The sequence below is a fragment of the Peromyscus eremicus genome, chromosome 2, assembly GCF_949786415.1.
Source record: "Peromyscus eremicus chromosome 2, PerEre_H2_v1, whole genome shotgun sequence".
Taxonomy (NCBI): domain Eukaryota; kingdom Metazoa; phylum Chordata; class Mammalia; order Rodentia; family Cricetidae; genus Peromyscus; species Peromyscus eremicus.
The window spans coordinates 38,498,310-38,511,856 of record NC_081417.1 but is presented as its reverse complement, the minus strand read 5'-3'; the positions used below and the strand labels follow the sequence as shown (position 1 = coordinate 38,511,856).

The 13,547-nt window shown below is 43.6% G+C and overlaps 1 protein-coding gene across 1 annotated transcript in view; it reads right to left on the bottom strand.

The window, feature by feature from the left end:
- Cpa6 (carboxypeptidase A6) overlaps positions 1-12,921 on the bottom strand; it is a 282,675-nt gene extending 269,754 nt beyond the window's left edge. Inside the window, exon 1 of the mRNA XM_059255683.1 lies at positions 12,806-12,921. Coding sequence (XP_059111666.1) covers positions 12,806-12,921 — 116 coding nt within the window. The remainder of the gene's footprint in view (positions 1-12,805) is intronic.
- Between the last annotated feature and the right edge of the window lie 626 nt (positions 12,922-13,547).

Sequence of the window (13,547 nt, the reverse complement as noted above, 5' to 3'; positions counted from 1 at the left end):
TGCTCACTATTCAGAGTTAACGGCTATATTTTTGAAACATCTGAAACTGTTGTAATTTTATATCTTAAAACATGTATATTGGCAATTTATTGTAGTTCAATGCTAGTGACGAGTGGGATAACAGGTATGTGCCAGTCTTGGGAGAGATTGGATTTGAGAGAAAATAAGAAAAAGGCCCTTCCCTCAAAGAGGACACAGTATATTTAGGAAAAAGAAACAAATAATTGCCATACAAAGTGATGAGTGCTTTTAGGGAACATTCTGAGAGCCTGGAAGGAAGTTAAGTGATGTTTCAAAAGAGTTATGAGAGAAAGCGATCATTTGCTGCTATCAATGGTGAGAAAGATGAGCATACAGGGCTAGCCAAATTATTAAATGGGTATCTCTGTATCCTCTGCTCAGAGCCGGGTAAAATACATAAATAATATTGGTGTTCTACACAGTAGAGGAGATGGAAATTGCTTAGATTGCATCAGCCTGTCAACTGCATTGTGCTTAATGGTAATGTCAGGTAGAGAGAGTTACAGCCCTCTTGATGCACTAGCTGAACTGTGGCCATGTGTTGGTTATGTGGGTGTGACATCACATCACCGGCCATTGGTCATCAACTCAACCTACAGGCCCTCATCTCTCCACCCTTTCCTCTCATTAGGCCTTTCTCACAGGAGCTGGCTGGCTTTATGAACAATCTGGGTTGTTGAGGATTTTCCGGAACCACCGTCATGAGAAACATGCTGAGCATCAGTCAGGAACTGCCCTCAGCCTGAGGCCTCTGTACCACATATGAGCTCTCTCTTTAATCAGCTCTTCAGGTTTTTATCCTGAGCTTATTTTAAAGAAACTCTACCTGTGCTTTCAGAAGAATCCTAATTCTGCAGACCCTGAAGTTAATTCAGGGATCTGACTTAGGGCGCTGAGTATAGGCCTGCAAGCAGGCTTGTTCTTCCTGAATTGGGGCATCAAAAGAAACAGAAAAAGATGAATGAATTTATAGACAATAAATTTCTAAAAGACTTTAAAAAGACTTTTGGTTATTAAGAATTAGTTTTGAAAAGAGAGAGGACGTGATCCTTGAATGAACTGACTGAGCAGCAGTCTATAATTTCAGGGGAAGTTATACATATTCTTTAGATGATAAAACCACATGTACTTCTCTAAATTGGCAAAAGGCAATGGCTAAAGCTATGTATGGTCTTAAAGCTTCTAACCCTAGCAGTTTGGAGGTTGAGGCAGGAGGACTAAGAATAAAAGGCCAGCTTTGGCAACGTATTAAAATCTTATCTCAAAAAAGTCAAATCAGAAAATGAGTACGATCAAAATGTATTAGATAGATGCTTAGAAATGTCATAATAAACCCATTATTATTTATAATTAATATATGCTAATAAAAACATAAGAAGAAGCCAAGCCCAACCAAAGGAAACAAAAGCAGCAGCTAATAAACACGGCGGGCAGTGGTTACTCTCTGGCACCAGAGATCTCGTCCCAGAAGCAGAATCCTGATTACAGCAATCTTAGGTGCTTAGGGCTTAACAAAATACCTAAGACCACATCTGGATAAGAGTATAAGGCCCCAAAGACACTGTACAGGGTGGATCCAGTGACAGGAGGGTGGGATTCCTCTGAGACAAGTGCTTTCAAGTTTTCACTGCTGCTCATCCATAAAAGCTCATCGGGCAGTGTCTGAGATTTGATTCCAAGTTTGTTCCTTCCTCTATCTCATGTCCACCTTTTCCTCCCTTCCTCTCTCTCCCATCTATCCATCCATCCACCCATCCATCCATCTTCCATCTTTCAATCCATCTATCCATCCATCATCCACCCACCTATCTATCATCCATTATCCATCTATTCATCCATCCATCCATCCATCCATCATCCACCTATCCATCTCAGTTTTTACTGAACATGCCAAATACCCCTTGGGGACTGTGGGAATACAGGTTCACAGAAGATACAGTATCTCATGCCCACTTGCTTCTCACCTAACAGAACCTAGATCACAACCACACAGGGATACACATTCTGAATAGTACAGTGGTATACAGGATAGAGAGGATGCTGTGGGCTCTCAGGTGGGAGCAATCATAGCTGATTGGTGACATCATAGCCTTGGCTGGATGAGGACAAAGTGAACTGGATCATAAATGGTGGACAGGTGTAGACGGTTGAGGGTTGACTTGAAGTGTGTTATAGAGAAAAAGGCACAGAGGAAGAGAGCTGTATGTGGTTCTGGGCAGTTCACAAAAAGAAGCAGATGGTTACCTAGTGAACTGCATAACAACCAAGGATGAGTGATATACAGCTCCGCTAAATGGATGCTCCTGCCTTGTACACCACAGTCCTCACTTCTGGTTCTTTCCAGTGCTTTTCAAACCTTAGCTTCATCACAGCCTGAGCTGTTGAGGGTGCAGGTTGCCAGGCTCCACTCCCAACACTCCTTGTTGGAGAGATTTCCAGACTGAGAACTTCCCTTCCTTCCTTCCTTCCTTCCTTCCTTCCTTCCTTCCTTCCTTCCTTCCTTCCTTCTTTCCTTCCTCCCTCCCTTCCTCTCTCTCTCTCTCTCTCTCTCTCTCTCTCTCTCTCTCTCTCTCTCTCTCTCTCTCTCTCTCTCTCTCTTCTTTTCGAGACAGGGTTTCTCTGTGTAGTTTTGGTGCCTGTCTTGGATCTCCCTCTGTAGACCAGGCTGGCCTCAAATTCACAGAGATCCACCTGGCTCTGCCTCCCCAGTGCTGGGATCAAAGGTGTGTGCTACACTGCCCAGCGAGAACTTCCAAACTTCCATTTCTAACAAGTTCCCAGGTGCTGCTGCAGGCTGGTGGGGCACACTGTTCAAGGTCACACACAGAGACTCTCAGCTCGACACTTTCTTATACCTAGAAAATTCTGTCTTTAGCCGTATTACTCCTGGTTTCCTTCTTTATTCCTCCTATCAACTCTCCTGACATTCTTTATCCCTCTTCTGCACTTTATCTCTCTCCATAGCCCTTATCAGAACTCCACACCATGGTTTATTAATTTTCAATCATCCTTTTAGAATGTAAATCCCCCAAGAGACTGTTTTATTCATGAGTACTCGAAGCAGGGCTCCTTTTTAGTATCTAACATTTGGTCTAAGACTCCTGGACCCTAAATCAACCTGTAATGTGCAGGTTGTCTATCAGTAATGCTGACAGAAAGGATGAGGGTTGCCTTGGGAGGAAGAGAAGAGATAAAGGGCCTTTATAGCTTGTAGCAGGAAGTAAGGGAGTAAGATGACGCAGAGCAGATGTTGTGGCCCTCCATCTTGTCAGTGAAGAGCACACACTGACCTAATACACCGACATTTTCATTCCTCGCTTACATGTGTGCCCTCCCTGTCCGCTTCCCTCCCTATCTCCCTCCCTCTCTTTTCCTTTATTAGTGAAAACTTTGAGGTCAGAAATGGGAAGAAGGTAAGTTAATTTCCATTGTTAGCTGTAAAACCATAAAAGGAACTCAGAAGATATTTATCCTATTCATGAATTGGTCTGACAAGATGTAGAAATTTTGAAAGACAAGTGGGGGAAATGGAAATATGGCCAATGAGGTCACACATGAAAAAGGTTGAAGATTCTGTGTGTGCAAAAATAAACCAGGTTCTTATCTGGTGATAGATGTGTGACACCCTGGAAGTCTTCTCTTTTAGCAGACAACCTGAGTCTATAATAACTTAAAAATCCAAGGGGGAGGGGGCATGTCAAAAAACCAACAGAAGAGACAGACCAGAGAGAGTATGTGGTGGCCTAGTGAAGGGGTATTTTCCTTTGATTTGATTATTTGCTCATATGTGTTACTCCCTCTCTCCAGCCCTCTTTCTCCCTCCTCTCTATTCTTCCACCTAGACTGTTGAATTAAAATATTAAGCCCCCAGGGAGTAGAAATGATCATACACTCTCTTTGCAAGACAGAAACAGACTCACTGAAAATCTTCACCTCAGATGTGCTGAGGAATGATGGCCAGTGTGTGATCAGCAGTTGGTGTGTGGACAGAAGCAGGGTGAAGGATGGGAGGTTGGGAGATGGACTAGAAGGTATTTCCAGTTCTTCCTAAGGAAAAAAAATCAAGATGTTCGTAGACTTTTACTTAATGCCTCAGAAAAGTGGAAGGGTATACAAACAGTCTGCTGTGGGATGGTCTGTATGTCAAATTACTCTGATTGGTCAATAAATAAAACACTGATTGGCCAGTGGCTAGGCAGGAAGTATAGGCAGGACTAACAGAGAGGAGAAAAGAAAGAATAGGAAGGCAGAAGGAGTCATTGCCAGCCGCCGCCATGACAAGCAGCACGTGAAGATGTGGGTAAGCCACGAGCCACATGGCAAGGTATAGATTTATGGAAATGGATTAATTTAAGCTGTAAGAACAGTTAGCAAGAAGCCTGTCACAGCCATACAGTCTGTAAGCAATATAAGTCTCTGTGTTTACTTGGTTGGGTCTGAGCGGCTGTGGGACTGGCGGGTGACAGAGATTTGTCCTGACTGTGGGCAAGGCAGGAAAACTCTAGTTACAACAGTCAATTTTGTAAACAGATGTGCCTGCATAAGAGCTGAGCCTTTCCAATTAGTTATTAGCACAACCATATAATATTAACACCTTGTATTAGATGTTGGTTTACAAAGGACTTTGCCATTTCCTCCCATGAGATAGAAAGAGAAATTAATGGTTGTCTTCTCCCTTCCCTTCTCGCACTGCTATTATGCTTTTAGGTTTTCTTTTTTCATTTCAGAGCTCCAGAAATGACTCTAACACAAATCATGTATTTTTGTGTGTGTGTGCCTTCAATTCCAGGTGTTTCGTCAGAAGAGAGAAATTACATTCAGATGGTTCAATTAAAGTTGTTTAATGACATGACCATGATGATCGGAGTGGACAGTCGAGGAGTGCTGATACACCCAAACATAAGTGGTCCCTGGTTCTGAGGAACAAAGGAATTACACTCTAGAGGCCAGAGAGAGCTGGATGCTGGCAGGTAGCTACCAGCAAGAGATGTTCATGGACGATACAGCTACTGTCAGAATGTTGCACTAAAACAAAGCCAGAAAGGAGAGGCAGGGAATAAATACTCTGATTTTTCTCTCTTTTTGCCTCCACTGGCCTGATGGAAAAAGTAACCAGATAAAAGACTGAGAGGTCTATCTCCCAGACACAGAGAAAGAAAGGCGGAGACTGGAGGCTACTGACATTCTTGTTTGATTTTCATTGTGACCGCATACAGGTGTGCTGAAACACACATCCTTATCCTTCTGTGAAAATGCCATAGGCAGAACGACAGTTTATGGGTAATGTTACTTGTTACACGAAGTTACGTGGAACTACTCAGAAGAAATTCATGTGCTGGAGATGGTTCTATTGTGAACTATCATCTTTACCATCAGTGGTGACTCTTCTAAAAGATTCAGGTCATTTCCATTAGGAACATCCAGAACCTAAATCCTTGCTCCTTTATTCACACTTATTCATTCTACCACCATAGAGTTAAGACATGACTCCCTACTTTGTAGGAGAAGGAAGGGACGACAGTATTCTGTCTCATGGAGATCTGCCTCCATCCTGCCTCTTCTTTACCTCCAGTATCTCACTCTTCTTTGTACCTCCTGGCATGAGACAAGAACATATTGTACCTTCCTTAAATAAAAGCAAAATAGCAAAGCTCTCCCTCACTGTGAGGTTTGGATTCCTCACCCCTGTGCCCATCTTCCTTCCAGGGATAAGCCACTTGAAATTATTGTCCACACTCAATGCTTTTTTTTTCCCCCACACTCCATTCCGTCTTCAACATGCTCTGGTTTTTCAGCCATCCTGGGGCCAAAGGTGTCTTTGATGACATCACACAGGATTTCCTTTATGGAAACCAGCAGATACCACCTGGTAATAACTGAGGCAACTGGCCTCTCCTCCTTGACATTCAACATTCATTTCCTCTCATTGTCATTTTCTGTATTTCTTATTTTCTGGACCTCTCTATTAGCTTTTTTTCTCTGACATTTCCCCTAGTGTTTGACTGTCTTCTCTCTTCATGTCAATACACTTTTTCTGGGCGCTCTACCAGGTATTTATAAATTCTGTTTGCATATCATTTAGTATACTTTATTTCTCAGTCTCTCTGTGTGTTGTTCTCTGTTTCTCTTTCTCTGTTCCTCTCTTTGTGTGTGTCTCTCTGTCTTTTTCTGTGTGTATTTCCCTGTGTGTCTCTGTGTGTCTTTATCTGTGTGTGTCTCTGTCTCTGTGTGTCTCCCTCTGTGTGTCTCTCTCTGTGTCTCTCTGTGTCTGTCTCTGTGTCTCTGTGTCTGTCTCTCTGTGTGTCTCTCCAAGTGTCTCTCTCTATCTCTCCCTGTCTATCTCTGTGTGTGTCTGTCTCTCTGTATTTCTGTCTCTTTATATGTCTGTCTCTCTGTGTGTCTGTGTGTCTGTGTGTCTCTCCCTGTATGTGTCTCTCTCTCCTTGTGTGTGTGTGTCTGTCTAACTCTTCCTCTGTCTGTCTGCCCCTCTCATTGTCTCTCCTCATCTCTGTCTCCCTCTCTGTTGTCTCTGTCTCTCTCTGTCTCTAACTTCAAATCCAAATATGCAACTGGGCTTAAAATAGGCATCTTTAGCTGCATATATCTGAAAAAAGTTTATCTTCTCTATAAAGATTTTGGTTAAGTTATACAATCCTAAGTGTGAATCATTTATCCCTCTTTTATCTATCCAATTACCTAATTGTAACAGTTCTACCCCTTGAATGGCTCTTTAACTGGTCCCCATCTCTCTCTCCCAGTCATCACAGCAGCCTCATGTTATAATCATTATTATCCCAGTTGTCTTGTGGACAGTCATCTGCCTTTTTATCTTCCCTTCTCAGGGATTCCAGAGAGAACTTTCTTTTAAAACTTTGTTTGAATTTCCTGAGAATATATTAGTATTCTGTCACCTTAGGTGAGATTAGAATTTTGTGGGACAGATGACAAAATATGTCCCTCTTAAACCTGCATCTTCATCGAGAGAAATGATATCCCCCTGATGATCTAGACCTCACCGAGCTCTCCCGGAGCCCTTTGAAACGAAGCATCCCCGTCTCTGGAAAGCCTTCCCCACATTTCTGCTTGTTGGCTTTGTTTCTCTTTTCTGACAGAGATGAGGCCATGCCCTCTCAGCACCAATCATTTAGAAGGAAAAGGCCGCTTTTCTTATACGTTCAATAATCCACTCAAATTTCTGTTTGTCCTTTGAGAAACATCTTACAGCTGAGAAATCAACTCTGACCTTCTTTCCATCCTTCAGTCTGGATTAGGTGACCCTCTCATGCACTTACCTGACCCGAAGAATTTTCTCTGTGGGGATCGGGATTCTAGGTTGGAACTCTTTGTTTCCCTGCTTGAGTTTCTCATTATGGAGTGTGCATGAACTGCTCTTTCATCTCTGTGGTCTGAGACTAGCAACAAGCAGACACCTTACAAATATTTACAGAAATGAAATATTCCCTCTTTAAAGACTCCCCGGCTTTGCCAAAACATATGGCTTCATCCTCAAAAATTCAAGGAAATGGGAACGGTTCGGATGACTGATAGAGCCACCAAACGCTACAGTATCCACTGTGAGGAAGGAGTGCTGAGAACTGACTACCCTGGGTGTTGGTTCTAATCCAACCCCAGCTCTGCAAATCCCTTCATCTTTGTGGAGTTCTGCTTGGTCCGTTATTACACAAGAAGACTGGGCTATGATTTGTTGTTGTTGTTGTTGCTTCCTTTAGTTTTGACATTCAATGACTTGGAAAGAGCATTTATAAAATAAAAATGTGTCTTTTCAATCAATTTAAAGTGTGAAACTCTGCATCTGGAGAACCAAGTTGAAGGGAGAATGGGCTGTGGTCCAGGTGTCAGTGAGACTACTGCAGACCCACTAGTGTCCCTCAGCAAGTGTTTCCAGATCTGACCTTCAGCTAACGGCAGTACTTCACAACCTCCCTTATACCTAAACCACCTGCCCAGTTCTCGTCCATAGAGGGGAGAGGTCAAACTTCTGACCTTTGGCCCTCCTTTCCATTCTCCTATTGGCTGGACTGGGATAGGAATGCCTCCTTCCTGGACCATATCTGGGAGTTGGGTGTTAATCAGGTTGGGGGCCTGGATCTCTGCCACTACCAACTAGTCATAACTGTTCTGGATTTTTATATGAGGGCAAAATAAATTTATTTAGGTTATTAAGGGTAGGGGCTCCTTGCTATAGCAACAACAAACAAACAAACAAACAAAAGCAAGGCAACCCAACACTATACCAAAAGTAGACATTAAAAGAGAATGTTTTACTATTTTAAAAACAGTAAAAAAAAAAAAAAAAGGCAAAGACGGTGATTTTGCTGAAGGAAACTACTCAGAAGTTTATTTCATCATGCAATGAAATAAATTTTAGAGAATTTATAATAGCAACCAGACCATGCTCCTGGAACTTTCTCTTCTGCAGTCTATTTCACCTTGAAAAATGCAGATACCTCTGAATGGAATGGCAAAGACTTAGCAAAGCAAATTCTAACCAAGTAAACTAGTTACCTACTGACTGAGCATAAGGAAGACTCTAAAGAACAAGTCACCAAGGGAACTTCTATTTTCTCTGCTACAATTCCAGGTTCTCTGCTTACAATTCTGCGCGAAGACAAAAGAGCGTCAGTGTGTTTGTGGCCAGCCCGAACTGTGATATGATGAAACATTAACAGCCTTTGATGCTTTTTCAAGAGATGGAGGGGATTATAGGTAATGCTGTCACCCAGAAGACATCCTGCTACCATAAAATAAAGGATCCATTATCAGACTGGGCTCTCAGGAGAAAGTGGCTCAGGAGTGTTAGAGGCATTCCTCCTTCCACTAGCTGGGTGAGCAGAGAGAGAGCCTAACCTCATCATCTGCTTGTGAGTTCAATTCAGAGCAGTGGTTCTTAACGTTCCTAATGCTGTGACCCTTCAATATAGTTTGTCATGCTGTAGTGATCCTCCAACCATAAAATTATTTTCATTGCTACTTTGTAACTGTAATTTTGCTATTGTTATAAATTGTAAGAAAAATATCTGATATGCAGGATATCTAATGTGGGATGCCTGTGTGGGTCATGACCCCCAGGTTGAGAACCACTCGTTCAGAGGCATAATGAGCTGCAGCCTATGCATCTTTAGTAAGCAAAGCACGAAGCCCTAACACACGGCATACTGCAGTGAGGTAAGCTTTTGCTCTGAGTTGATAAACAGTCAGCTCTTCAGGGCTCTGCTTTGAGCCAGCACATAAGGAAAAGTAAAAATACTCTATCATTAATAAAGGGAGAAAGTAAAAGGAACTTCCAGAAAGTGTACACTGCCTTGTGAGGAAATGATTCAAAACCAACAGTACGAGTGACTCACCACATGTGCTTTATAATGTCCCAGACACACAGCTAGCACATTTCTGTCATTCATGAGCTGAGAGGATTGCTCTTTGCCCTAGGCTTCTAGTCTGCCTGCTTCAGTGGCTAGAAGTGTGCAGTGCTACAACTCTGTTTCTCTGGTTAGAGATGGGTCTCACAGATGAGGAAGAGTGAAAAAGAGACAGTCCTATTATAGCTGCCTTGAAAGCTAGGCAGAGAAATCCGGCCTTGACAAAGGTAACACTAGGGAACCACAGTCAACCTCTGAGCAAACGAATAACACACACGCCATTGTAGTAAGATCCTCAGTAGGAGAACGGACAAGAGGCACGTCGGTGGGGAGGGCCTTCCCCCAGACTGAGGTAAAGTAGTTCTGAAGTAGCTGGCAGCCATTCCCAGGGAGAAACGGGAACAAATGAAGTACTTTTGACTGGAATGGGAGAATTATGAACAAATTTGTTCTTTGGAAATGAAATGAGAAGGTGGTTGAAAGGGACGCAGGCAACCCCATTAAAGAAGCCAATGGTATAAGAACAAAAGTGTTACACACATGAAATACTGTCTGTGGGGACTCTTCTCTGACATAAAGAGGACATTGTCAATTAATATGTCAGAACAGTAGGTACAAATGGGACTATCCTGGCCATACTAGCCAATTCTAGGCAAGTGGAGACTTAAAAGTCTTTTCTGATTGAAAAGTTTCAACCACCAACGTGGAGGGAACTCTCAGATTCATGTGACATCCTGTACTCGGGTCCCAGCCAGGTTTCAATATTGCAGGTCATGATTTGTCTGCTCTAACCTCACAGTATAGTAAATAACTAGGTCCTTCCACGAAAACAAGAAGGGGGGAAAGGAGAAGATGGAGTGATGTTTGCCTGTTTACTGAGTGCCCCTTGATTATCATGGAAATGTCTGATTGGGCATCGCTAGCCCCTGCAGCCCTCCACCAGCTGAGCAGTGGTGGAGGAATATTGTTGGAAATCCAATTGTTCTCACCTGTGTTTTTAAATCTCTCTTGTAGGTATGTGATCTGATACAGTTATCCACAAAGGTCTCAGCCTTTGTCTTCAGATTTTCCCTGTAGGCTTGCAGTTTCTCTAACTCATTTTTAAACCTATTTCCTGAGACACTCAAAGGAAGCCTCTATTACACATGGGCCATATTCAACTGTTTGTATGGGGCATGCTGTTTTTCCTGAATATTCTTATTTTTATTCATGTTCAGGGTTCTTCCTGCAGAAGACAATCACTCTTTGGGGCAAGACCTGCCAAATATCTTTATCATAATGCAAGGGATAAGGTTGCCCCATAATTATTAACAAGAAAATCAACAAAAACCTGTGAAGGGATAAGGAGGAGGCAGCTTACAATCATGCTAAATAGACAGAGGCAAAGACAAGGCTAGATGGTCTTTTACCCTGTTTTCCTACCAGGTTCTTGATCCCCAAAGAGTTACATATGTACAAAGTGGTTCCTAAGCAAACAAAGCGAAACCCTCCCAAATCTGAGTAGCATTTGTCTTTGGTAATGAGAGAATGACTTCTGCCTCTCGAAGGTGAGTTAGAGTTCTCTGTTTTCAATGGTAAGAAAACTTAGAAATAGTTCTGATTTTCAAGAGGCCTTAGGCTTCTATTATGATGGACAGGTAGTGAGCAATCCCTCAGCTTCTCTCTTTTTTTTCCTTCCAACTTTCAGACATCTGGTAATTTATACATTCGGGACTATCTTATTATGTTGCCGTCTAAGAGAAGTGGCGATTATTACCTTCAGCGCACAGCAGGAGAGGAGGCAGGACAATCTCCCCCAGGAATGGCTCTGTTTGCTAAGAATTCTATCTGGAAAAGATGCTGCTGGCTTTATTTCTCCTACAGGCCCTGGTGCTTGGGGAAGGATGCACACCTGCTCAGCTGAAGCAGGCCTGGTAACTTGTGACTGATGAGTGCCACACGCTGAAGTGATTATGAACAGGGCCACAGCTGAGTGGAGGAGGAGTGAGAGCCTGTATCACACGAAGCACATGTAAATTGTGATATATGTTTATCATCTGCTCTGACATCAGCCGAAGGGTCAGATTAACTCCTCCACAACCTTAGGCTGCAGGTCAGTCGTTAGCACGGACTTCTTGGCCCACATCTCTAACGAGTGTTGTGTGCACAAGACAAATTACAGGCTGTAAAGCCTGGGCCTTGCTGTTCAGGAGACTAGAAAGAACCCCTTGGACATAAATAAAAACAAAAAGCACTGGTGGGAACTGGTGGGAAATGCTAAGGTTCTATTCCCACTTCTATCTCACCAAGCACTTCCCCCTCAATCCCTTGTTCTCTCCAAGTGAGAACATGCTTGTGACTGTCTCCCTGTATGTGGAAGATCACTAAATAAAAACAGTGTCCAGTGCCCTGGGGAGAGAAAGGGAAGCACAATCCACAATTCTGTGTTCCGGGCCTTCACAAGCTCCACGTACTATTCCTAAGAAGAGCAATCTTTCTTGGGGATGCTAAACATTTTTCACCAGAGACGAACTGAGTGGTACAGCAGCTCTTAGAAAGAGCTGAGGCCTCTTCTCCTCCTCAGCTTTAACAACTGAACTAGAGGATCTACTATGGTTTCTCTCTGAAGTGCGGGCATTCTATAACTTCCAGATTCAAAGATCAGCCCTCTGCCAATCTGAGTCAAGCCCACGCCGTCTGTACCACAGCAAGCCTTCAGGATAAGAATGTGTGCAGTAGTACACTTCTTTAGTCCCAGCCTTGGGCCTCCCTAAGACTGCCATCTCAGACCCCGCTACCTTATCCAGAGGAGAAAACAGTTTTCTTCTTGTTTCTCCTTCTTTAAAATACCCGCAATTTTACAGTCAACTACTTTTATTCTGTTTTTCATAAAAGTCTGCTTATTTTGTGTTGAATTACTTGAACCACCCAGATTGGAAATATCTAACAATCACTCTGAAATATTCTCAAAAATCATATGTAGTTCTGAAATGAGTCACAGGTAAATTTTTGCCCACTGCTGGTGTGCACAGTTCTAAAGGAGACTGTTTAGTTTTTAGGTCATACTTCATGTGATATAACAGTATCCCTTATGCTGAGCATCAACCAAGGCAGATGCTGCAGATACTGGCCGCTGTACACCAGGACACTTTCCCACTGAATTCCGAGGCCACAGCCAGGGCTGGGACACTCTAAATAGTACCTAGCTAGACTTGCCTACTGAGATTTCTCAGCCAAATTGAACCAAAATGCTGGATGTTGTATATACATTTTATAGAGGGGACTATGAAAGCCTTCAGAGTCACACAGAAACCACAAACAACAATAGCAATAACAAAATGGTGAGGCACGTGGGAGCAAAACAACCCCCCCCCCCCCCCCCACACACACACACAAGCCTTGCGGGACACGAAGTTGGCTCCACTTACCCTGCATAGCGGTTGTCATAAGGGAGGCTGTGCCCCGGCTGCAGAATCTTCAAAAGGAGCCAGCAAAGAGGCAGAAAAGCAGCTGTGTGGCTCCTGGGCTTCCCGAGGAACTTCATACCTTTGCAATGAGAGGAGCTGAAAGTTGCTTAATACCAGTCACCAGGAGGGGAGGCCGGAGGTGGGTTACAACACCCCCGCTCACTGGCAAGTTGTCTGGGAAGGGGGTGGGGGAGAAGGCTTGGGAATGAGCAAAATGTGACACTTTAGGCAGCCAGGGAGAAGGGGAGTCGCTATTAAGAGTGGGTCTTGTGAGGAGACGCAGCCCAGCCCAGCCTGGAAGCAGGCGCTGATCCTAAATCAGGCTCTCCTGAAGGGGCTGGGCCTCCCCGAGCTGACTCACACGCAGGCTTTGCAGGGTGCTACAGCCTGTGGGGAACCCTTCTCTGCTTGTGGTGTGTCTATTTGCCTGTTGGAGATCACCAAGTCTTTTGTACACCCTTTCTTCCTCTGCTACCTTTCTAGCACAGGGACCTTATCTTAATTGCCTATGGTATGAAGGGGATGAGTCCAACAAGCTGGCAGAGAACATTCCAGGCTTAATGTTTGCCCTGCCGCAACAGGTTTCCACACGGACTTCCCAGATTGAAACCCACAGTGAGGGGCTACAGCGAACACATGTGCAGGAGGAAGCTTAGGCACCTCGATGTGAGAAGCGGGCTTTATTCTGGTTTGTAGCCGTGCC